The 25,150-nt window shown below is 35.4% G+C and overlaps 1 protein-coding gene across 4 annotated transcripts in view; it reads left to right on the top strand.

The window, feature by feature from the left end:
- CCSER1 (coiled-coil serine rich protein 1) overlaps positions 1 to 25,150 on the top strand; it is a 1,475,382-nt gene that overhangs the window by 163,486 nt on the left and 1,286,746 nt on the right. For all 4 annotated transcript variants that reach the window (XM_058432918.1, XM_058432913.1, XM_032139358.2 and 1 more), the window contains exons 2-3: positions 2,022 to 3,383; positions 6,696 to 6,880. In XM_058432918.1, the coding sequence (XP_058288901.1) occupies positions 2,063 to 3,383; positions 6,696 to 6,880 (1,506 nt within the window). In that variant the 5' untranslated portion in view covers positions 2,022 to 2,062. The remainder of the gene's footprint in view (positions 1 to 2,021; positions 3,384 to 6,695; positions 6,881 to 25,150) is intronic.

The raw sequence follows: 25,150 nt of genomic DNA, 5'->3' as shown, positions 1-25,150 counted from the left end.
CAGAGGGTACAGAGTTTCAGTTAGACAGGAGAAATAAGTTTTAGAGGTTGATTAGACAGCATGGTGACTATAGTTAATGTACTACATATTTCAAAATGGCTAAAAGAGTAGATTTTAAGTGCTGTCACTACAAAAAATGATATGCGTATGAGGTGATAGGTATGTTAATTTGCTTAATTATTTAATAATATTAACACATATCAAGACACATTATACCTCATAAGTATATACAATTGTCATCTGTCAATTAAAAATAAAATCAATTTTTAAAATTAAATTCATTGACTGTAGTGAAAAATCATCCACTAAAAATCTTATAATACAAATATGTTAGATTTTATATTGTTTGGAGAAAAATATTAAATACTTATGAATGCATATCTGAAAGCAAATATTTGTCATTTTTGTCACATACTTGTTCAAGGAAATGAAAGTATTTTACTTGATCAGTTCTCATATTTATAAGGATGATAAGATAGAGGATTTTAAATTTTGTATAGTATTTGTTAATTTTTAGTCAGGTAGTTTTGGTTGTAAAAACTAAGAAAATGAAACAGAGTCTGATTCAATTTACAAAGAGAGAGATTGCATTACAGTTGAAGGATTAAGCAAAACTCATAAACAAAACAGCAACCAAATCAGGTACAGTTTAAAAATCAGTGAAAAATGGCAGTCACTAGAATAGCAATATTTGCTCTAAAAGTTTGAATCCTTGATGTAGAAACATAGCTGGGCCTTCATTCAGCAGTAGGAGTTCATGACTAATTACTTTAGTGAATGCAGTATGTATCATGCTGATTAGGAGCTGACCCTGTAGGGTTTTTTATTCCTGCTTTACCAGGTGTTGGCTGAATGACATTATGCAAGTTGCTTTTCTGTTGTAAAATGTTCATAGTCTTATTACCTATTTCTAGAAATATAAGGTGTGAAAGAGATAATCTGTGGGAAAGTACCTGGTACATCACAGTTGATGAGTTGTAGCTGCCACGTCTCCTAACTCTTGTCCTCCTCCTCCTTTATCTTCTCCATTGATACCCTGAATATACTGACATTAATATGGTTCATAAATGTTCTATGCTTCTGATTCTCTCAGTGTGTATTCTCACTTCTCTCAAGGTTACCAACTGTCTTAGTTTTTACTCAAGTATTTTCTTCAACTGATACCTGTGGTTCTCTCATAAGTTTAACTTGTTTATAACCCTGCGTTATATCTTTGTGATTTAGTTTCTTCTTCCAATGGCCTGCTCATCTCTCAGCTTCCCAAATCAAACTTGGCATGGGGCGGGGGGAGGGGGGAGGGATGGCATTAAGAGAATTACCTATTGTAAATGACAAGTTAATGGGTGCAGCACACCAACATGGCACATGAATACATATATAACTAACTTGCACATTGTCCACATGTACCCTAGAACTTAAAGCATAATTTGAAAAAAAAAAGAGAAGAAAAAAAAGTCTGTAGCCATTGGCTTTTCTTTGAGTGCTGATTGTAGCGTCAGGCTATACCATTGCCTTGTTTGTGATTCTGTTGAGCTCGCGTCAGTAACTTGTTGAGTCATGTGGTGTAAAATGAAAATACTTCTAGTGGTCTCTGACAGGAGTCATGGTGGGGCATTTACCCAGACAGAAATTATTATGTCTGTCATGTGCCTACTGCATCTAAATAAATAAACATAAAAAGTTAAGAATAAACAGTTTACCAAAATTATGGAACAGCTATAAGTAGTAAGTCTGGGTCTTAAATACCTGGTGTCTCCAAAGCCAACACTCTTGAATAAACTTTAAATATTTTTGTTAATCTTAAAATGTTTGCATCATTATAAAATATCAATACTAGTTATTGGATCATTTTTACTACTTATAAATTCAAAAATGTTTATTAGGTATCAGATTTTTGTTATTTATTGTCTTAGTATAAACCAAATTCTATTTCATGTCTTGAAAAGCAATATTTTGTTTTAAAATGTATTATTTGTAGTTGAATTCTATTGACTTGTTGTTTTTGTTTTAACCTTTCTCAGGCTGCTAAGTTGGCTTTCACAGTACAAGCCTTCGAGTCCCAATGGGGGACTCAGGATCAAGACGATCTACCCTGGTCTCCCGGTTGCCAATATTCAGAAGAAGTATTAGCAGAAGACATGATTCTCTTCCTTCTTCACCTTCTTCCAGTAATACAGTTGGTGTCCACAGTTCCTCTCCTTCCAGCACTAACTCAAGCTCAGGTAGCACAGGTAAACGGAGGAGCATATTCCGTACTCCTTCCATTAGCTTCCACCATAAAAAGGGGAGTGAGCCTAAGCAAGAGCCTACCAACCAGAACCTTAGTATTTCAAATGGTGCTCAACCTGGTCACAGCAATATGCAGAAACTGAGTTTGGAAGAACATATTAAGACCAGGGGAAGACATTCTGTTGGTTTTAGTAGTTCACGAAATAAGAAGATAACAAGATCTTTGACAGAGGATTTTGAAAGGGAAAAAGAGCACTCAACTAACAAGAATGTCTTTATAAATTGTCTAAGTTCTGGCAAAAGTGAAGGGGATGATTCTGGTTTCACAGAAGACCAAACTCGCCGTTCTGTTAAGCAGTCAACAAGGAAGCTACTCCCTAAATCTTTTTCATCTCACTATAAATTTTCTAAGCCAGTTCTACAGAGCCAATCCATTTCATTGGTACAACAGTCTGAATTCTCATTGGAAGTTACACAGTACCAAGAGAGAGAACCTGTATTAGTAAGAGCTTCACCATCCTGTTCTGTGGATGTAACAGAACGGGCAGGAAGCTCTTTACAATCTCCTTTGCTTTCTGCTGATCTTACCACAGCTCAGACACCTTCAGAATTTTTAGCCTTGACTGAAGATTCTGTGTCTGAAACGGATGCATTTTCTAAAAGTGGAAGCATGGCATCCCACTGTGACAACTTTGGCCACAATGATTCTACCTCTCAGATGTCTCTCAATTCTGCTGCTGTTACAAAGACAACAGAACTCATGGGAACTGTTCCCTGTGCAATTATGTCTCCTGGGAAATATAGGTTAGAGGGTCAATGTAGCACTAAATCTAATTCCTTACCAGAAACCTCTGCTGCTAATCAGAAGGAAGTGTTATTACAAATTGCTGAACTACCTGCTACAAGTGTGAGCCACTCAGAGAGTAACCTACCAGCAGATACTGAAAGAGAAGAAAATATAGGGTTACAAAATGGTGGAACAATGCTGGGGACAAACTCCCCAAGGAAACTTGGATTTTATGAGCAACATAAAGCAATAGCTGAACATGTAAAAGGGATCCATCCTATTTCAGATTCAAAGATAATACCTACTTCTGGTGATCATCATATTTTTAACAAAACGTCATATGGATATGAAGCAAATCCTGCCAAAGGTATGCTGATTTTCTTTGTATAACAAATGATATGAATTAATTTTCATTATACTTTATGCAGTTTTCTTATTCCATCTCATGAATGGAAACCACATTTTGTCATGTTTTTCACTTTCGAAATGGTTTCCTATTCATAATTTGTGTTAAATATTTCCCCTGCTTGATTTTAAACTTACATCAATTGTATTATGCTGAAAATGTAATTCAGCAATATTACTCATTTTTTCTTACTTATGTTATCCGTAACTAAGAAGCAGCCTCTTAGTTATGGTGTTTATTGGAGCACCTTCAGAAGAAAGTGAACGGAAAGTAATTCTGTTTGCAATGTGGATTTCTCCAAAGTAAGGCCTGTCTTTTATAGAGTTTATTATAGAGGCTTGGTATTTCTTATTTAATGAAATGGATATATTCCAGCTAAAATCACTATAAAATTTGTATAATTTAATACATTAATTTAAATTAATACAAATTAGTAGAATTTAATACAAATTTTATAATTTCCTTTGTTAACTAAGCTTTCATTATTAAATAGGATCCATGTTTCAACATAAATAATTCCTATCTCTAGATACAACAGAATTGTAAGCTTAAAAAAACCTATCTTTGGAAGCTGGAGACAGGTTTCAACTCTGCCTCTGACATTAACTGTGTAACTTTGGACACCTTCTCTTTAGTTTAAAAAAAGTGTTAGTATATGTCAATTACTGTAATATAGCTACAGAAAACTTTGTTTTTTTTAACATGAAATTCAGTTCAAGAAAATTTTTGAATATATACCACCTGCTGGGTTATCTTAGACATATTTTAATCCTTTTTCTGTACTATTGTTAATGCTACTACTGCTACTAATATTTTTCCCAAATTTGGAAGTGATTATTATGTCCTAGATATTATTCTGTATACTTTATATACATTAATTAAAATGATTGAAATTGCTACTATTATTATAAGCTATTTTGCAGGCAAGAGGATGGGAGCAAAGATAAACTGTGTGTCCACAATCACAAAACTAATAATTCATTTATTGGGATATAAATCCTATGAGGTAGGCTCCCATGTTTCCCATTTTACAAATGTGAAAACAGAGGCTAAAGAATCATACAGCTGGTAAGTAGTGCAGTCAAATTACAACTCTCTGAATCCAAAGCTCCGGCTCTCCATAACTATGTTTTACTACATGTCATGACTTAAAATATTAAATAAAATGTATGTGACATAATGTCACGAGTAATAGGATTATAAAGTTCATCTATAAACATAGAATTTTAAAGTTTTAAATGCATGAGTTAATTTTCCAGCTGTCTTAATACTTTTCTCATTTGATACAAGATCACTTTTATGCACCTGACCATGTTTGTCCATTTTTGGAACTTTGTATTCTTGTCTGTGGTCTTGGCTTTAGTCATACATGCGTAGCTCCTTTACCTGTAATATAATCATGAGAATATGATAATGATGATGATATTAATGATGGTTACCCTTTTGTATAATTAATATGTGCCCAAAAATGTACTAAGAAGATTGCATGCACTGTTTCATATAGTCCTTATAAAAATTTTGCATGTCATATTAATAACTAAAATTTATAGTAAGTTAAATAACTTTATAGGGTCACGTAGTTAGCAAATGATGGACTCAATGTTGAAAGCCAGGAAGTTTTAAAATTATATAAAAAAGAGATAGGAATGCAATTATCCTGACATATCTAATTCTTATTTAGTAATGATGACTTTCCTCAAAGCCTAATTGAGTACTGCATATTTTTCTCTCTCTGGAAATTAGAGAATGATCAGTTATCTTGGAGACTATTAATATGTTGATTGGGATCCTATTTGTATCACAATAACACATTAATTTTGCTGATTTGATAATGTGTTGGCTGTTCTTGGATAAATAAGCTGGTAATGTCAACAAGGACAGTATACTATCCTTTAGTTTGTGAAAATATTCATGTGCTATTTATAAGGATTTTATAATTTTGAAGTTTAAAATTTTAAAAACAGCTAAGTAAATGTATTTTATCTAATAAAGAGTTGCTATAGACACTAACTTTCATAATGCTAAATTTAGTTTGTATTTTGTATGAAACATTTAAGCCAGTACTTGATACACATCTAAGTGTGTTAGGTGTACAATCATATCAGAACTAATGAGTTATCTGGCGATTTAACTTTTGTTCATTGGCTTAAAAAGTTATTTAAAAAGAACTGCTATATATTGGACTAATAGATTCTGGACAGTTTTTAAACTAGTAGATGAGCCTAATTAGAACAATTTTTTCATTTACTCATTCATTCATTCAGCAAGTATTTATTGTTTTAACACTATGTTAGGCACTAGGGATATAGCAATACACAAAACAGGCCTAGATCCCTGCCTTCCTGAGGCTTACTTTCTACTGGGGATACTCAGTTAACATGCTATATATATCAGATGGTGATAACTGCTGAGGGTAAGTTTAAAGCAGAATAAAGGCTTAGGAAGCAGAGGTGGGATTCCAGTTTGCAATTTTAAATGTAACAGGATGATACCCAAGGTAACATATTGGTAAAGGTTTGAAGGAACTTAATAAGTCATACAGATATTTGAGAGAAATATATTAGTGCAAGGTTGTGGGTCAAAGGCTGTGTAGGGCTGGAGCATGCCAGTGATGTACCAGAGCAGCAAGAGCCCAGTGTGGCATGAGCAGAGTGATGGAGGGGAGAGCAGGGCATGAGGTTGCAGAGGTGAGCAGGTGAACAGGGTGCTCCTCCTGTCCCTGGTTTGGGGACAGAGAGAGCAGTCATATGGGTCATATTAATGAAGAATTTGTGATGCCATTTGAAAAACATCACCTTTTGGCTAGAGGAGTGGTGGTGATGGCTCTCACTTATGTTTTAAGTATATCATTCTGGCTACTATGTGGAATGTAGATTGTGTTGGGGGTGGAGAGACAGATGGGAGTAGGCAGAGGTAGGAGAATTGTAAAAAATATTGCAGTAACCAAGCAAGCATAGATTGGGTTTGGTCCAGGGTCTTAGAAGGAGAGGTAGAAGGAATCAGATTCTGTATACAGTTTGAAGGAAATAAGGACAGGATTCGTTTATGTGATTAATGTGAGCTATGAAGCAACAAAGGATGACTCCAAAAGTTTTGGGCTTCAAAGAGATTACATGATTAAGTGAACTAAACTGATGCTATACATTTAAAAGTTTTCTTGTGATAGAGAAGCTTTGAATAACACTAAGAGTTCTCCATGATCTTTCAGTGGGACATTTGTAAAAACTACATTTAAATATTTACTTTCGTTTTTATTTATTTTCCTTTCCATAGTTCTTGCCAGTAGTCTCAGTCCATTTCGTGAAGGAAGATTTACAGAGAGGAGACTGCGATCCTCGTCAGAAGGCACTGCAGGGAGTAGCAGAATGATTTTGAAACCGAAAGATGGAAATATAGAAGAAGTTAATAGTTTAAGAAAGCAAAGAGCAGGTTCTTCATCTTCAAAAATGAACAGTTTGGTAAGTATATACATATGTCTGCCTCTAATAAAATAATGCTGTCTATATCCGGCATGTTCATGTTTCTTGCAAAATGAACATGGACTACAGGATAGACACCTCATATTTGAAGGAAAAATTTGTTTCCATAGTTGACATTACAAGTCAGAGAAACAAATTTTTCACCTAGGTCAGGATGGAGTTCACCATGACAGCTGTTTTTAGTTCCTGTCTTCCTTGCTTCCATGGAAACTTTGACATTCTTTATTCTAGAACAAGACACTTGAATACAGAAACTAGGGAAAGTGCTGAACATGAGGATCCCCTTTGACACCATTATTTCACATCTTCTCTCCACCTATAGCCCTCTAGAAAATACCCTTTTGTAAATCACACTTACTCCAGTACCACTCTTAGTCCCTAGTAGACCCTAACCTCACTGTCCTCCTGCAGTGCCCTTCTACAAAGGGTGAGGAGTTGGTGTGAAGCTTATGAGGACCAATGTGAAATGCCCATCCAATGCTTGCATACATTGGAGGTAATCAAGATACCCCATTCCTGGTCCAAATTGTAGAGCCTGCTTTTAGTATGAGCGTGGAGGTGGGGTGTGTGGGGAGAGGCATGGTCTGAGTTTGTATGTGTGAAGTAGGGTGTCACAGAGGCATTAGTATGAAGCTCCCTCATAGTATGAGATGGACCCAGGGGTGGGAAGAGATGAGGGGCGAACTGCAGCCTTGGGTCCATGTGGCCTCAGGTTTCACAAGTATTAGAGTGTGACTGCCTTTTGGAGATCACTTTGCTCACCTTCTCACAAATGTGTCCTTTTTCAGCAGTGTATTTAACATCTATTATCTAAAAATGTTTCTTTAAAATAATCTTTCTACCTACCTATCCATGCATATATGTGAAAAATGCTCAAAAATAAATCACTATGATATCTCTATTATTTTACATAATTGGGTTTCAAATGAAAATATTAGGTAATTGAGATTTGATAATTATTTTGTGAAGAAGCCTTAAGTTAGTAAGGTAACATTGTGTGATAGCAAAATCACTGTGCTTGATGTTAGAGGTTTTAATCGTTTTTTTCTGGTGTGGCCATTTCTTAATCCTGGGCAAATTTGTAACCACAAAATAGCAAATGATAATAGGTGTCTTGTTTCCATTATACTAAAAAATGACTATGTGAGTATGTGTTTACATTTGTACATATGGAAACATATATTTCATGCTTCATTTTGTTCTTTCGTGCATTGGCTATTATTATTGTTGCAATGGATATTTTTGGTCTAAGTATGAAAATATGTTAAAATGGATTTCCAATTGATGCACCATTAAAAGTTAGGACTAATGAAGTACTACAAAACATTTATCATCACAACATTTTCACTATTTCTTCATGGAGAGGTATTTATATTAATAGGGGTACACTATTCAACTTGCTCAAAGTTGTGCCTTTTACATATTCTCTCATATCGCATGTGTTTTTCATACTGCATTTAATTTAAATAATTGTAGTTTGAAACCAGCCTAGGCAAAATATCGAGAATTCATCTCTAGAACAAAATTTAATAATTTGCTAGAAGTGGTGGCTTGCACCTGCAGTTCCAGCTACTCAGGAGGCTGATGTGGGAGGATCACTTGGGTCCAGGAGTTGGAGGCTGCAGTGAGTTATTGTGCCACTGCACTTCGGCCTGGGCAACAGAGAGAGACCTGGTCTCGATAAGATAAATAAACAAATAAATAAATAAAATGTAAAAAGTGCTTCTTATGATATCACAAAGTCACTCTTCTCAGATTTACCTTTTTTTTTTTTTTGGAGACAGAGTTTCCCTTTGTCACCTAGGCTGGAGTGCACTGGTGCGATCTTGGTTCAGTGCAACCTCCGCCTCCCCGGTTCAAGCAATTGTCCTGCCTGAGCCTCCCAAGTAGCTGGGATTACAGGCACTCGCCACCATGCCCGGCTAATTTTTGTATTTTTAGTAGAGAGGGGATTTCACCATGTTGGCCAGGCTGGTCTTGAACTCCTAACCTCAAGTGATCCACCCGCCTCAGCCTCCCAGAGTGCTGGGATTACAAGCGTGAGCCACCGCGCCTAGCCCTCCGATCCACTTTTAAGATTTAAAACTTAAGAAACAAAAGTGGTTTTTTTCCTTTGAGGCCTTATATTTAAATTTTCAAAAGTGTGCCTGTAGTATTATAGTCTGTCCACTAGATGGCAGAAAGACACCACTGCGGTGGTGGTGGACAGTATATCAGGGTTGGAACAGAAACTTGGTAAAATATTGTACATGTTCATTGGATTTACAGATGAAACTTACTGAAATAAATACTGCAACTTTTGAATTTCCTAAAGAGAACTAACAAAAACGACTTCACTATCTTACCATCTTCCTTTGGATTTTACAAGTTATGTCTCATCTTTCAGTTACTTTACAGTTTATTCATTTTTTATTTTCATTTTTAATTTTTTTAAGGCAGAGTCTCACTCTGTCACCCAGGCTGGAGTACAGTGGTGCAGTCTCGGCTCTCTGCAACCTCCCCTCCCTGGCTCAAGTGATTCTTGTGCCTCAGCCTCCTGAGTAGCTGGGACCACAAGTGTGTGCCACTATGCCCGGCTAATTTTTGTATTTTTAGTAGAGATGTGGTTTCACCATGTTGGCCTGATTGGTCTTGAACACCTGACCTCAGGTGATCCACTCACATCGTCTCCCAAAGTGGTGGGATTACAGGCATGAGTCTCTGCACCTGAGCAGTTACTTTACACTTAATTAATTAATTTAAAATGCATGAAATATGTTTTTTAACTTGTAGCACTGTAAGGAAGAAATGGTAGAGATTATTTAGTTCTAGATACATGTGAAACAAGTGACATATATTTGGAAAATTGTAGCTGTCTGAACAGTGACACATTTTCTATATTCCTCTTCCAAAATAATTTAAGCAACTGCATGTAGTTAAGAATGTATCCATGGTTCAGTTATTTTATTTTAAAGCAATTATAATAGAAACGTGTTTTTAATACTTGTTTGAACCAAGGGACTACTTTTAATGCCTGACATGTATTATCACATTCAGTCCTCACAGTACTGTAAACTAAATGATATTGTAGTGATCAAATTTTGCGAAAGAGGGAAATAAGGTACTGAGAAGATAAGCAGCTTGCCTAAAATGACATAGCTCATAAATGGCAGAGATAGGATTTGGATTTGGATCCTTTCTAAGTTCAAATCCTACAATCTTTTGGGAAAATGTGTTAGATTTAAAATTAAGTTGAGCCATTTTTCAATTGCTTGCATCAATTTGGTGTAATGAAATTAAAACATTTGAAGCAATCTAACGTTGCTTGCTCTAAGTCTAGGCTGCAGCATTCTGTAAGAGATACAAAAGAGGAAAACAGAAACAATATTTAGTGCTTAATCTGAACTTAAAATGCGATCATGTTTCTTGAAACGCTGATGAATAGTATCAGTGTCCTTACTGAGAGATATCCCATCAAAAAGGAACTTTGTCACAAAAGAAGATATTCATACTTAGGAGTTTTGTAATACTTCTTTAGTCCTAACTTTTAATGTTAGCATTAATGCAGTCCTTCATGTAGTTCATGGAGATTTCAATTCTCATAATAAAATATGGCTCTATTTATTAAGATACTGAGCATTTCCTGAAAGACCAAAGATATTACCTAATGGATTAGATGTAGTTAGATAGACCACAGTTCTATTGTTTTTGTGTACTTCTGGGGTATTTCAGTCTGGAAGGGAAAGGACAGGATGTATGAACTCTTCAAACATCAAATGCTGAGAAAAAATTGGGATTGGCTTAGGTTTATTAAAAGAAACCAAAGTAAATTTGGAACAATTTGATAAGTGTTCACATCTATTATATTTTTTCATACCTCTTTATAGTATTTTTCCAATTTTTCTCTAATGAGTAACTTTCTGAATACATTCTTTGCAATTGTCCAGAAAATTTAAAATGCTATCCTAGAAAAAAGTTAAAGAACTTATTTCTTTAAAGAACTTACTTCAGGAAATTTCTCTCCAGACTATGGTATATAAATGTATAAATGTAAGGATTTCTCATGGGTTCTCCAACGGCTTTACATAGTGAATTCTAACTCTAAATATTTACAAGATTACTCTCTAAAAAAATTAATGTGAGAGTTGATTCATATATAATGAACAATACAGAAGACCTGGTACCGCTAAAGGAAGGAAAAATGCCTAAGTGAATGAGTCAGGATAAACTTGGCTAAGTGTTAAAAAAAATACCGCTGGGCGTAGTGGCTCAAGCCTGTAGTCCCAGCACTTTGGGAGGCCGAGGCAGGCAGATCACTTGAGGTCAGGAGTTTGAGACCAGCCTGGCCAAGATGGTGAAACCCCGTCTCTATTTGCATTTTGTAAAAATACAAAAATTAGCTGGGCGTGGTGGCCAGTGCCTGTAATCCCAGCTGCTCGGAAGGCTGAGGCAGGAGAATTGCCTCAACCTGGGAGGTGGAGGTTGCAGTGAGCTGAGATCATGCCACTGCACTCCAGCTTGAACAACAAAGTGAGACTCTGTCTCAAAAATAAATAAACAAAATAAAATAAAATAAATAAATAATAACTTGCAAATCCAGTGACTTATATAATATAGATTTCTTTCTCACTTAGGCTACATGTTTATTGTGGAAGGCTCTGGGGTTCTGTTCCATGTCTCCTCCTCCTGTATTCAGGCTGTGGGAGCAGCTAACTTTGCAAACATTGCCTTTTACCATGGCAAAAAGAAAGAGATCTCTGGAGGTCCCTATAATAAAATACTTTGAATTGTGAAACTCACTTTCTTCTGCTCACAACTCATTGGTCAGATCTAATCATATGGCCCAAACTAGAAACAAAAGCAGCCAAGAAGAATCATCAGTTTCCTGTATCTAGAGGTGGAGACTCAGGTTTGGTGAACACTTAATGACTCGTATTCCCAAATATTTTGTTGTATCCAAATTCTTTTAATTAACCGAGATTTACTGCTTGCCTCCTCTTTCCCTTTTGTCCAGAGTCATTTAATGGGCCCTGACTTTGTGCTTCACACTGTCCTGGTCTTTGTGGTTGAAAAGATGAAAACATCTCTGTAATTGAATTCATATATACTACAGGTTTTATTCTTTAGAATATTCTGTCTTCCTTACTTAAAGGCCTTGGGATGTGTATCTTAAGTGAACTAAGTTTACTTTTTTCCTTGACTCAAGGAATCTTTACTATTTTTGTAAGTATTTATTTTCATTGCACCAAGCAGTTGGTTTTGAAGGTTGTATTATCTTCAGATTACTCAGCAAATGCATTTGCAAAGTTGCCCTGTACTATTTGTGCTAAGTGATTCAGACAACTTTCATTTATGGCCAATTTTACTATGACACAGCATGTTTTCTTTCATTTAGCACCCTGCTGCTTTTATGTGGAAACTGTGAATGACACAGTAAAAACATAACTGTAGGACTTTGGTAGAAGAACAAATCTGATTTATGTTTGATTAATAAGAAGTAGTTACTTGCAGATCATTAGCATCTCATATCACATTTTAATTTTTTGGTATGTTGAGCTGCAGAATTTACTTATTATTGATAATGGTAGAATAATATAAAACTAACTGTACCCTATTTGAGATAGCCAAGCACTTTACTATTCATTTACTTTTCTTCTGGGGCCTACTGTTTTCTCATTTATTAGCTTATTCTTTATTCATTATAATTCTTCATTTCTTCATTCATTAAAACATTCACAGTTTCTTATGATAAATATTTATTAACAATCTGCTCTGAAGAATCAAAGATGAAAGAGACAGTGCTTGAGGATTTTTGAGTTCCCAAAGGGAGAGATAAGGTTAAATATTATCTTGCCAATACAACAGATTTAACCATTTTGACCATCTTTAAGTTCAGAATGGGTGGGGCATGCTTGATTTGGATTGTGAGCATCGAAATCCAAAGTTAAGAAGATTTAAAATGGGCACATGAACTCCTGTTTCCCAGCTTTGTCTGTGCCTTATCTCACACACTCAATGATACTGTTAAATATATGCATAACTTTCTTGTGTCTTTTGTTCATTTCTCTAACTGAGACCCAGCTGCTAGTGCTGAGCAGGTTTGCTGAAAGAAAGTTGGGACAGTAAAGAAGAACATATGAAATGAATCTCATGATTAATATTAAAAAAAAATCAGTCTCAAAACACCCCACTTGTACAATCCACCAACCAGAAGAATCCTACTGGGCTCATTTGGTATATACACCTTCACACTTCTGTTTCACGACATGAAAGTTGTTCAAGCTTGAAATTAAAAACAAGACAGGCTGGGTGCAGTGGCTCAAGCCTGTAATCCCAGCAATTTGGGAGGCCGAGGTGGGCGGGTCATGAGGTTAGGAGATCAAGACCATCCTGGCTAACACGGTGAAACCCTGTCTCTACTACAAATACAAAAAATTAGCCGGGTGTGGTGGCACGTGCCTGTAGTCCCAGCTACTTGGGAGGCTGAGGCAGGAGAATCCCTTGGATGTGGGAGGCAGAGGTTGCAGTGAGCCGAGATCGCGCCACTGCACTCCAGTCTGGGCAACAGAGCAAGACTCTGTCTCAAAAAAAAGCAAAGAAGACACATGATAATTAGAAGATCTGATTTTGAAAATTTCTTAATCTTGAAATCCTTAGTGAGACTTTCTAGTATGTAAAAATGTTAATGGCTTTGGGGAGTTAAAATAACGATTGCAGTTTTTAGTGTAACTGAGTGTTAATAGAATTAAAGCAAATATTGCTTGGTTACAGGGACATCTAATAAAAATGGAAGCCATTAATATTTTTAAGGAAATGGAGCCATATGAATCATTCTTCTCAATTCTTATAAATTTTAAGGAAGAAAATCACAAGTATCACTCATTAAACATGAAATTACATTTGTTGATAACTGGCATACATTTTAGATTAATAGCCCTAATCCTTTATGCTTTTATTTGTTTTTCCAGTTACTAATCATATTTTCCCTTCAGTACCCTTCTAAATTATATCATGTATGTAACACTCACCACATAGTTATTTGAATGTGTCTCATTTTACCTAAAAGGTTTCAATCTTTTAAATGGAAGGAGCTGTGTATATACTGGCATTTCTTGCGGTCATTAATATAGCACCTGGTGGAAAAATAGGCATCTAATAAATATGAATAAATTAAAGGTAAAATTTCTGGTTAAATGATGATACATGTTTATATAGATGTGAATTAAGGCTTCTAGTACAAGAATTGTGTGTGGTGTGCTTATGCACAGTTTTGACATTTTAACTTATTATTCAAATATACAGGTATTTCTTATGATGCATTGTCTGATAAAGCTCTGGCTTTTTTGACACTAAATCCTTGATCAGGAAGGCCATACCAATTATGACATTGTTCCAGTGGAAGCATAATTTATTTTAGGATTATCAGCCTTATAGAATGGTTTCTAGGATTATATGAGTACAATAGTTATGAACTGGCCATACAATGAGGACAAGAAATAGTCAAATATTTGTGGTATTCATTAAACCCATTACAATATAATATCTTGGTCAAATATGGGTAAGGGAAGATTTTAAAAATCCCCTGCTATTTTATCTAGTCCAGCTCACTTCGTTTCTTATAAGCTTATAGATTCAGAGTTGCCTTTAAAAGCAGGATTGAATAAAAATATTCCATTCATTTTTGTCTTTCTGAACTTTGAGATGAGTCATTTTCATTTAGAAGCTGTCACAATTTGTATGTTTGTTGGGCAAAATTAGGAATAGTTTATTCATAGACTTAATTCACTTCTTAAATGATTTAAAGATTGGTTTGAGTAATACTTAGCACCTACATTGTTACCTCTGTGATAACATAATTTAATAATTATTACAGGTACATAATAGGTGGATATATTTATGGACTACATGTGATATTTTGATACAGGAATGCAATTTATATTAATACTGATCACATCAAGGTAATTGGGGTATCTATCACCTCAAGCATTTATCATTTGTTTGTGTTAGGAACATTCTAATTCCACTTTTTCGTTATTTTAAAATATACAATAAATAATTTTTTGACTATAGTTACCCTATTGTGCTATAAAGTACTAGATCTTACTCATTCTACATGACTATATTTTTGCATACATTAATGTCCCCCTAACCCCCACTACTCTTTCCAGCTCCATCATTCTATTCTGTATTTCTGTGACTTCAAATGTTTTAATTTTTAGCTCCTGTATATGAGTAAGAATAGGCAAAATTTGTCTTTCCATGCTTCATTAATTTTATTTAAAATAACATCCTCCAGTTTCATTCACGTTGTTGCAAATGACAGGATCTCATCTGATTTTTATGGCTGAATAATATTCCATTGTGTATATGTACCACATTTTCTTTATCCTTTTGCTTGCTGATGGACACTTAAGTTGATTGCATGTCCTAGCTATTGTGAATAGTGCTGCAATAAACATGGGAGTGCAGATATCTCTTTGATATATTAATTTCTTTTTTCCGAGTGCATACTTAGCAGTGAGAAAGCTGGATCATATGGTAGCGCTATTTTTAGTTTTTCAAGGAATCTCCAAAATGTTCTCCATAGTGGTTGTTCTACTTTACATTTTCATCAGCAGTGTACAAGGGTTGCCTTTTCTCCACATCCTGTTAGCATTTATTATTTGCCTATCATTTGGATAAAAGACATTTTTTATATGCCTGTTGTCCATTTGCTTGTCTTCTTTTGAGAAATGTCTCTTCAGATATTTTTGCCTATTTTTAAATTGGATTATTTAGTTATCTTTTCTATTGAGTTGTGTTAGCTCCTTATATATTCTGAGTATTAATACCTTGTCAGATGGATATTTTCTCCCCTTCTGTGGGTTGTCTCTTGACTTTGTTGTTTGTTTCCTTTGCTGCGCAGAAGCTTTTTAGCTTGATGTGATCCCATTTGTCTATTTATGCTTTGGTTTCCTGTGTTTTTGAGGTCTTAGTCAGGACATTTTTGCCAAGACCAATGTCTTGGAGAGTTTCCCTAATGTTTTCTTCCATAGTTCCATAGTTTGAGGTCTTAGATTTAAGTGTTAATCCATTTTGATTTGATTTTTATATATGGCAGGAGATAGGCGTGTAGGTTCATTCTCTGCATTTGGATATCCAGTTTTCCAGCACCATTTATTGAGGAATCTGTCCTTTCCTCCATGTATGTTCTTGGCACTTTTGTTGAAAGTGAATTCACTGTATATGTGTGGATTTATTTCTGAGATCTCTACTCTGTTCCTTTGGTCTGTATGTCTGTTTTTATGATACTACCATGCTATTTTGGTTATTATAGGTTTGTAATGTAATTTGAAGTCAGATAATGTGATTCCTCCAGTTTTATTCTTTTTGCTCATGATGGCTTTGGCTATTCTGGGTATTTTGAATTGTTGCATCTAAATTTTAGGATAATTTTTCTATATTTGTGAAGAATGTCATTAGTATTTTGATATGGATTGCATTCAATCTGTAGATTGCTTAGGTAAGTGTGGATATTTTAACAATATTGATTTTTCGGTTTCATCTTCAGTTTGCTTTATCAGTGTTTCATAGTTTTTATTGTAGAGGTCTTTCACTTCTTTGGTTAAGTTTATTCCAGTAAAGTTTACATATTTTATTATTATTATTGCTATTGTAAATGGTAATGCTTACCAGGCAAAGTCTCTTTTTCTCTTCCTTCACTTTCCCCTAAACAGAAGGAGACTCTGTGGTAAGGTGGCCTGGAGCTGAGGTGGGGTAATGTAAGTACTTCCATTGCCACCACAGCTGGAACTGCACTGGGTCATGCCTGAAGCCAGTGCAGTACTGGGTCTTACCCAAGGTCTGTGACAACTGCTGCATGGCTACCACTGATGTTTACGCAAGGTCCAAATGTTCTTTAGTTAGCAAATGGTGAATCCTGCCAGGTCTGGATCCTTCCTTCCGGGCAGCAGGTTCCCTTCTAGCCCAGGCTGGGTCTAGAAATGCCATCCAGGCCCTGGGGCCTAGAATCAGTGGCTTCAGGAATATGCTGGGTGCTTCATTTTAATGTAGCTGAGCTGGTTCCCAGTTGCAAGACAAAGTCCTCTGTACTCCTCCCTCTCCTTTCCTCAGGCAGGAGTCTCTCCCCATGCTGCACAGTCTGGCATTGGGGGAGGGGTGATGCAAGGACTCCCTTGGGTCACGTGTACCCCAAGTCCACTGGCTCCAAGTCCAGTGCAGAACCGGGACTTGCCCAAGGACTAAAGTTCTTGTGACCTGTCTTTCAAAGTTATTTGGGACCCCATGCCACTTTGGTCGGCTGGTGGTGGAGCTAGCTGGAGCTCAGATTCCTACCCCTAGGAGGGAGGATTGTCCTCTGGCAGGGCCTAAATGGTTTCTCTGTGAGCGCTGGCAGAATTCGGTTCTGTGTTGTGTTCTCTTATGACAAGACAGCACCGAGTTCCAATGCAAAGCCTCACAATCACTTCACTTTCCCTCCCACAAGCTCACAAATTTTCTGTCTGTGTGCTGCCAGAGGATGGAGGAATGGTGGTTTGGGCAATGCAACAGTGTCTTTCCTATTCTCTTTAATGCCTCTCCTTCACATGTTATTAAAACCAGGTACTATGATTGCTCACCTGAGTTTTGGTTGTTATGAATGTGCTTTCTTGCCTGAATATTTGTTCAGTTTGGTGTTCCGATGTGGGGACAGTCACTCAGGATTCTATTCAGCCACATTGCTCTACCTCCTACATTATTAAACTTACTATAAATAGTCATGTTGTAACAATAGCAGTATGAAATATGTATGTTAAAAGAAACTGTACTTATTTATTAAGAAAATAATTTAAAAGGACAGCAGTAAAGGAGAATTAGATATCTTTTACCTGTAACCCTACTAATCTAGGATATACTTTAGATATTAATAGTTCATATCCCTTTAAAATTAAGAAGTTAGAAAACTAAGATTGTTTATCTTTTATTTTTCAAGTTATATTATTTTTAATTGGATCAATTAAGTTATTTTTAATTGGATCAGTTAAGTTTATCTCTTAATTTTCTGTGAGAGGACAACTGCTTTGCTCCCTATTTAGGTAACTGAATGGGCTGGGACAGCTTCCATAGCATAAGAGATAATATTTATTGATTCAGGGTCTGCGACAAATCTCTGACCATCTGAATAGATGCTTCACAATTTGCAGCACAGAATTGACTTTCAGTAAACTAACTACCTTTTCTGAGGTGACAATCACTGGAATCTGAGGTTTGTACATTATTCATTTTAGACAATCAAGACAATTTATACAGTTATTTTATGATGTTGAAATTTAAACACATTAAATTAACATCAATAAATTAAATAAGTCAAAGAAATTCTGACTCCAAAGGTCAAGAAATATAGTACTAGTGAAGAATTATATTCAGTATTGACCATTAGAGTTAAAAAATATAAAAATATCTAAATATATTAATACTCTTTTTAAGTAATTTTAAAATTGAGACATTTATAATTGTCTCACAACCATATTTGTAATGTAAGTGTAAAACAGTGTAATTTACAAGTGAATCTGCATATACAATTTCACAATCTTCCTATGTGATAACCTTTTTTTTTTTTTTGAGACATAGTCTCGCTCTTTCACCCAAGCTGGAGTGCAGTGGTGCAATCTCGGCTCACTGCAAGCTCTGCCTCCCGGGTTCACGCCATTCTCCTGCCTTAGCTTCCCGAGTAGCTGGGACTACCGGCACCCGCCTCCGCGCCCAGCTAATTTTTTTTGTATTTTTACTAGAGATGGGGTTTCACCGTGTTAGCCAAGATGGTCTCGATCTCCTGACCTCGTGATCTGCCCGCCTCGGCCTCCCAAAGTGCTGGGATTACAGGTGTGAGCCACTGTGCCCAGCCGATAACTTTTTTTTTAAACTAGCCAGTTCTAAATTAGAGTAGCTGCCATTTTTATCACTTTTATAATCTCATTCATTGATTATTTTACTCGTGCTAAAAGTTTGCTCTGAAATATATATATATATATCTTCTGTTGTTCTTAGTTTGGTACATCCCACCTAAAACAGACTACCTACTGATTCTTTTAAATCTCTCTGTTAGGCTTTTTATTGTATACATTTGTAATTATATATAAAATTATTTTTATACTCAGCTAGTTATCTCAATACCACACAGTGATTAATTTATGTGTCAGTGAGAAACATTAGGAATTTTATTGCCAAGAGAGACTCACATAAATCAGAACTCTTACCAGGTTTCAAGAGAGAGAGGTGCAGTAGGGGGTGGTCTGGAATATCCCTCCTGCTCCCCTGGCCCTTTCTTTCTGCATCTCATGGGCCCTCGCCCAGGGTATTGGATGAGGTTTGGAGGGTTGGGTGTGTGCCAGTGACCTCATTTATACAGGAGGAGCCATCTCAATATGAAGCATCTCCATTTTATACTCAGCGATGCAGCATAGATGGACATTTTTCAGGGAACCATATCTACATATTTTTGGATTCCATCTTTATTTTTCATAAGCAATTCAGACATATTCTGCCAAAAGCAATATATTGATAAACTACCCTAGTGAAAACCCTTCAGTTTGTTTGCTAGGAAGTCTGTCACTAGTATGTTTCCAAGGAGATCCTACCAGGTCATCTGCTTTCTTACTTTCAGGAAAGCATACACCATTTTCCCCTGTAAGAGGGAAAATGGATCACAGGCTAGCTGCTTAACTCAGGCAGCAAGTGAAAATTTTGAATGCTCTCCTCAAACTATCTGTTCTATTCTTGCAATCCCCCTCACTTGTATTTTTACCCATTGGTGTTCATTTCCTTTGATCTTAGAGAAATACTTGTTTTCTCATTTCTTCTAAGCAAAAATTCTACTAGTTGTCCCCATTTTAACTGCTCATCTACTTTAGAACGGTACTCCTTCAGTATGTTTCTTCTGTTGTCTTGCGTTTCTTTCCCATCTCTTCATTGCTGTCAGTTTAAAACACTGCCAAGTTTTCCATCTTTGAAGAAACAAATAAAACATTATTTTTTTCTGTATCTTACTTGCTCCTAAAGTTCTCCATCCTATCCCTCTTTTTCCCTACAAGGCAAACAGTCATGACACTTGCCATACTCATTTTCTCACTGCCTATGAATTCCTCGATTTCATGTACTTTAGCCATTATAATACAGGTTCTCAACATCAGCATTATTGAGATTTTGTCCTGGATAATTCCATGTTAGGGTGACTGTGTTGTGCATTGTAGGATGTTAAATAGCATTCATTACCCCTACCTAATAAATGCCAGTGGGACCCCCGGTTGTGACAACTAAAAATATTTCCAGACATTGTCACGTGTGCCCTGGTAGACAAAAATTGCCCCCAGTTGAGAACTATCTAAAGCTATCAGTGACTTTGCCAATTTTCTTTTTTTTATCTTAATTTTGTATTCATTTAACAGTGTTGAGGACTCTGTGCACTTACTGTCTTTCTTTCACAGTGTGAAATCTCCTGTGGTTATTCTAATTCTTCTTTGCTCTTTTCAGATTCCTTGGAGGCTTCTTCACACCTACACTTTAAACACAGCTATTTCTGCCATTTGATCCTTTATTGCTTTTTTATTTACGTGTCCTATCTAAAAACTTAAGATAGAGATGAAGTTATAAGTGGATTGCAAACAAAAAGGCTGGGAATTTCTGTTATATTGGAAATCTGACAAAATCGAATAGGCACAACAATCACAATATATTAGAGTTATAGAAATATAATGAGGGCCTATGAAAAATTTATTTCCATACGGAGAATAGCCAAAACTCTGAACGCAATTGTCTTTGGAGTGGATATAGAGAAATATGCAGTGATTTTGCCCTAATAGTTAAAGGCTTCTCTCCTTTTTTTTTTGATGTGTATTACTATTGTAATTTTTGTTTTTATACAAATATATTTCAGCCTGCTTTTAAAATAGTCAAGTAATTCTTAATATCCCCTTCTGTGTCTAAAGTCACTTTGGAGAAGCAGCAATTCTGTCATTTAAAGTAGGACCTCCCTATTAGAATCAGAAATGTAATACATTGTAATACTAATTTCTACCCTCACTGCTATCACTGACCATTATGCATTATTTTTCCAAATTGACAGCAGCTTAAGTCAAGCAAAAGGCAGTGGCAAAAATTGCGGGCATTGTGCAAGCAGCATGTATTAGATAATCCAGGAAACTTGGCAACCCCCAGAGACACACACACTGCCCACTTCTGCCCTGCAGTGTGGCCTCTGCAACTGGTGTCTCTGCTTTGTCTCCTTCAGAACTTCCCTCAGGCTGGCTCTGGTCCAAGAGGAGCTTGTGGTGTGCAGAGGGCATGTGTTGGGGGGGAGGGGGTGGGAAGTTTTAACTATGACTTTAGAAAAAACGAAAATCTATAAAATACCTTTAGTGTCTAAAAATAAAAAAGTAATAAAGTAATAAAATGTACTAAATTAGTGAACACAAACACTTTTGTAATATTTTCATGCTTTTCCACACTTCTTTGTTTTTTAAAGGCTTTTGGTACCTCCTAATCTTTCATATGCTATAAGATTATGCACTTGTATTTTATCTTTATGAAACTTGTCTGAAATAAAAGTGCATTGCTTAAAAATCAAAGGTACACTTTCTTATAAAACACAATATGAACAAAGTAGGAAAACTTACAAAATTGGAATCCTTTTTTGTCAGTTAGATGTGATTTTATTTTAAGCAAGTACATGGCGTGATGAAAGGAATGATTGATTTGGGAAAGGACACTGAACTCCAATATTACCTGTTTCAGAGGATAATAATAATACTGCCCACTTGATACAGTTGTCATAGAATCAAATAATATAGTTTATGTGAAAAGGCTTTGTAAGATTTAAAGTGCTATACAAATGGACATGACAGTTGTTTTATTAATAGCATGTCAAAACTAGAAACATTGAAAAACAAATAGTATTGCCTTTTAAAGTAGTGATTTAGAAAAGAAATATTTTGAAAGTCAAACTCACATTTAGGGTATGTCTTTACCATGACAGTGTTAGTTCCTTTCAGCCACAACAAAAAAGTCCTAAATGTTCAAGTTATTTATCTATTAGATCTTTATAAGGGTAATGTGCTATTTACTTGATTTGTATTTGGCTATTTTTTGAAAAGTCATACATTTTTCACAATCTTCAAAATCAATTTATAATCACTTAGAACAAAATTAATTGAGCAGTATGCTTAAGATTTGAATGCTATGATTTATGTTATACTTTAGTTAGAAAGTTTACTCAACTCAGTTATTTTCTGATTATTAAACTGGGAAAAAAGCATCTGCTCAGAAGACAGGTGTCTTGGCTATTTACGGAGAAATTTAATTTGCATTTTTTTATTTCTTAAATAAATGCAAGTTTAACCATTGTAGACATTTTTGTGACTACTTATGTAACTTATATAATAACTTGATAAATTACTAATTTTAAAGTATCTTTTGTCAAATTTTAAGGTAATGCTATTCAAAATAGGCAATAACTTCAAAGACCAAAAAATAACATAGAAGAAGATAATTATAGATTATTTATTTTCCTTTAAGAATAAATTTTGAACGTAGTATATTAGTAGTACTGGTCATTTCTATGATAATTTAAGATCTCTAATCTTTTGTGAGAGAAACTTTTGTAACACACTCGAGTTTTTGCACTTGTCTTTCTTCTTTCTTTATTCTATTGGAAGGATACTTCCACCAGTCGGGTATTCAGCTTGAATATTTAAACTATCAGGGATTAGACCTAGAGGGTAACCAGCTGTCAGATAATTCATATAATGTATTAGGCTTCAGTTGGGATGAGACAGTATATCTCAGCATGCTGTTACCTTCAGTAAGATTTATGTTCCAAAGTGTGGATACATTAATACAAATAGTGATTTTAAATGAAAAGCAGATCAGCCACCTAGCTATGGTTCATGAATCACAGTGATTCTCACTTTATCTTTCTCTCTTTTATTTTTTAATAATAATAATAAAAGTATATAGAAAGTATCTCTGAGCCAAGTGGGTGCCAGAGTACATTGATGCTAAAGCTTTAACTTGACCCAGCAGTCCACTGGGAGTTGCTATAGCTGAGAAAAAAAGAAGTGAGGCATAGATGCTGGGTTTACATTTAGAAAAAGAGAAAGGAACTATTAATGCGTGCTTTTCTCTAATAGCATTTATCTCTCTAGGAAGTCCTGCATAACAAAAGAAGTTGGGATGCCATTAAGTTTTATGAAGTGATACTGTGATTTCTTTAAGGGAACTTACTATTACGCAGCTGGAAGCCTGTAAGGTCTGTTAACTAAAGAATTTCAAAGATAGCCACAGTTGTTCACTATATAGTTTTGCTTTGTTTTTTTTGGATTCAATGCAGTGGGGTTGAACATAAAAGATGCTTGAATCTTCAGCTTTTCATGATTCTCTGCTTGTTATAAATAGACTATTAAGTAATTTTTTGGGAAATCAGAACAAGCGACCTATACAAATGATTTCCACAGAAATTTTTTTCCTTTTGTAAAACAATGTAACATACAGTGATTTATAAATTTTGGTACTATAGCTTTGCTAAAAATTTCTATATTATTTAAAAATAAGAATACTTTTACCATCACATAGGAAATTATTTTGGTTCAATAAGCAAGCCTATTTTACTGAAACAATAGATAAAAACTTCACTAAAAATATTTCTTTTTTTTTTTTTTCTTTTTTAAGAAGCATGAGTGCATAATAAAGTAACAGTAGAAATGCTCCGGATAAAACAGCAACCCAAATTAAAGAAAACGTTAAAAAGATGATTGTATTAGATGGACTTAATGTCCGCCTAATGGACAAATAAAGTAAATTCTCAGTTTGACCCAGTGCTAGCTATGTGCCCATTATGCATTAGGTACTATTTTAGGGCATGGGGATGACATAGTCAACAGGAAGAGAAGATTTCTTTACTTGTGGCAGCTGAGTTACATGGTATTAAAAGAAACTAAAAGAAAGTCTTGAATCTGAAACATTTAGATTTCCTACCAGAGTCCTGAAATGCCTGCATTCTGAAAATAGAGGCTCCTTTCCCACAAGGACACCTTACTAGAATAAGTAAGAAATTACTAGTTCTGGATTCTATTACAGATCTAAGTAATCAATCAAATGGTGAACAGCCCACAACCAAATCTGAACATACAAGTGAGGGGATATAATTGGCTTATAATTATTGGTGAGGTAGAGCAAAGGTTTAAGTAAAGTGAGTCCAATTCCTTTATTCAGTGAACGTTGTGGACTACCTACCGTGAGCCAGAAACTTGGCTAGGCATTATGTATTCCAAGAAATGTAAGACAGCTTTTTTTTTTTTTTTAAACTTTGAAAGGTTGTATTATACATTCGTTCAGATATTCTGTTTCCACGAATTGTCAGATTCACAAAACAGAACTTGTATGAAGTAGAATTCAGAGAAGTAAAATGAGGTGTCTTCATCTCTATTTTTATTTTTTCCCCTCTGTCCCCTTTTTCTGCCTCTTCTTAGTGTCAACTTACTTCTTAAAAATAAAAACATTACTGAAAATAACAAAACTCAGTTGCATATTAATAGTATCAGACTCAAGAGAACAGATAAGTATTGCTTCTTCTACTTTTCCCACATGTGAATCTTTTACTTTAAAGAAAAAGTTAACCAAACTTACTTTCATGCTTTATAGAACGAGCATCACTTTAATTATGCCACGTCACTACAGTTTTTTTTTTTTTTTTTATTATACTTTAGGTTTTAGGGTACATGTGCACAATGTGCAGGTTTGTTACATATGTATCCATGTGCCATGTTGATTTCCTGCACCCATTAGCTCGTCATTTAGCATTAGGTATATCTCCTAATGCTGTCCCCGCCCCCCCCACCCCCCACCCCACAACAGTACCCGGAATGTGATGTTCCCCTTCCTGTGTGCATGAGTTCTCATTGTTCAATTCCCACCTATGAGTGAGAACATGCGGTGTTTGGTTTTTTGTCCTTGCGATAGTTTACTGAGAATGATGTTTTCCAGTTTCATCCATGTCCCTACAAAGGACACGAACTCATCATTTTTTATGGCTGCATAGTATTCCATGGTGTATATGTGCCACATTTTCTTAATCCAGTCTATCGTTGTTGGACATTTGGGTTGGTTCCAAGTCTTTGCTATTGTGAATAGTGCCGCAATAAACATATGTGTGCATGTGTCTTTATAGCAGCATGATTTATACTCCTTTGGGTATATACCCAGTAATGGGATGGCTGGGTCAAATGGTATTTCTAGTTC

This window comes from Hylobates moloch, unplaced genomic scaffold (assembly GCF_009828535.3).
Source record: "Hylobates moloch isolate HMO894 unplaced genomic scaffold, HMol_V3 SCAFFOLD_2, whole genome shotgun sequence".
In the NCBI taxonomy this organism is placed as follows: Eukaryota; Metazoa; Chordata; class Mammalia; order Primates; family Hylobatidae; genus Hylobates; species Hylobates moloch.
The sequence above is the reverse complement of the archived record's forward strand: the minus strand, read 5'-3'. Positions and strand labels throughout refer to the sequence as shown.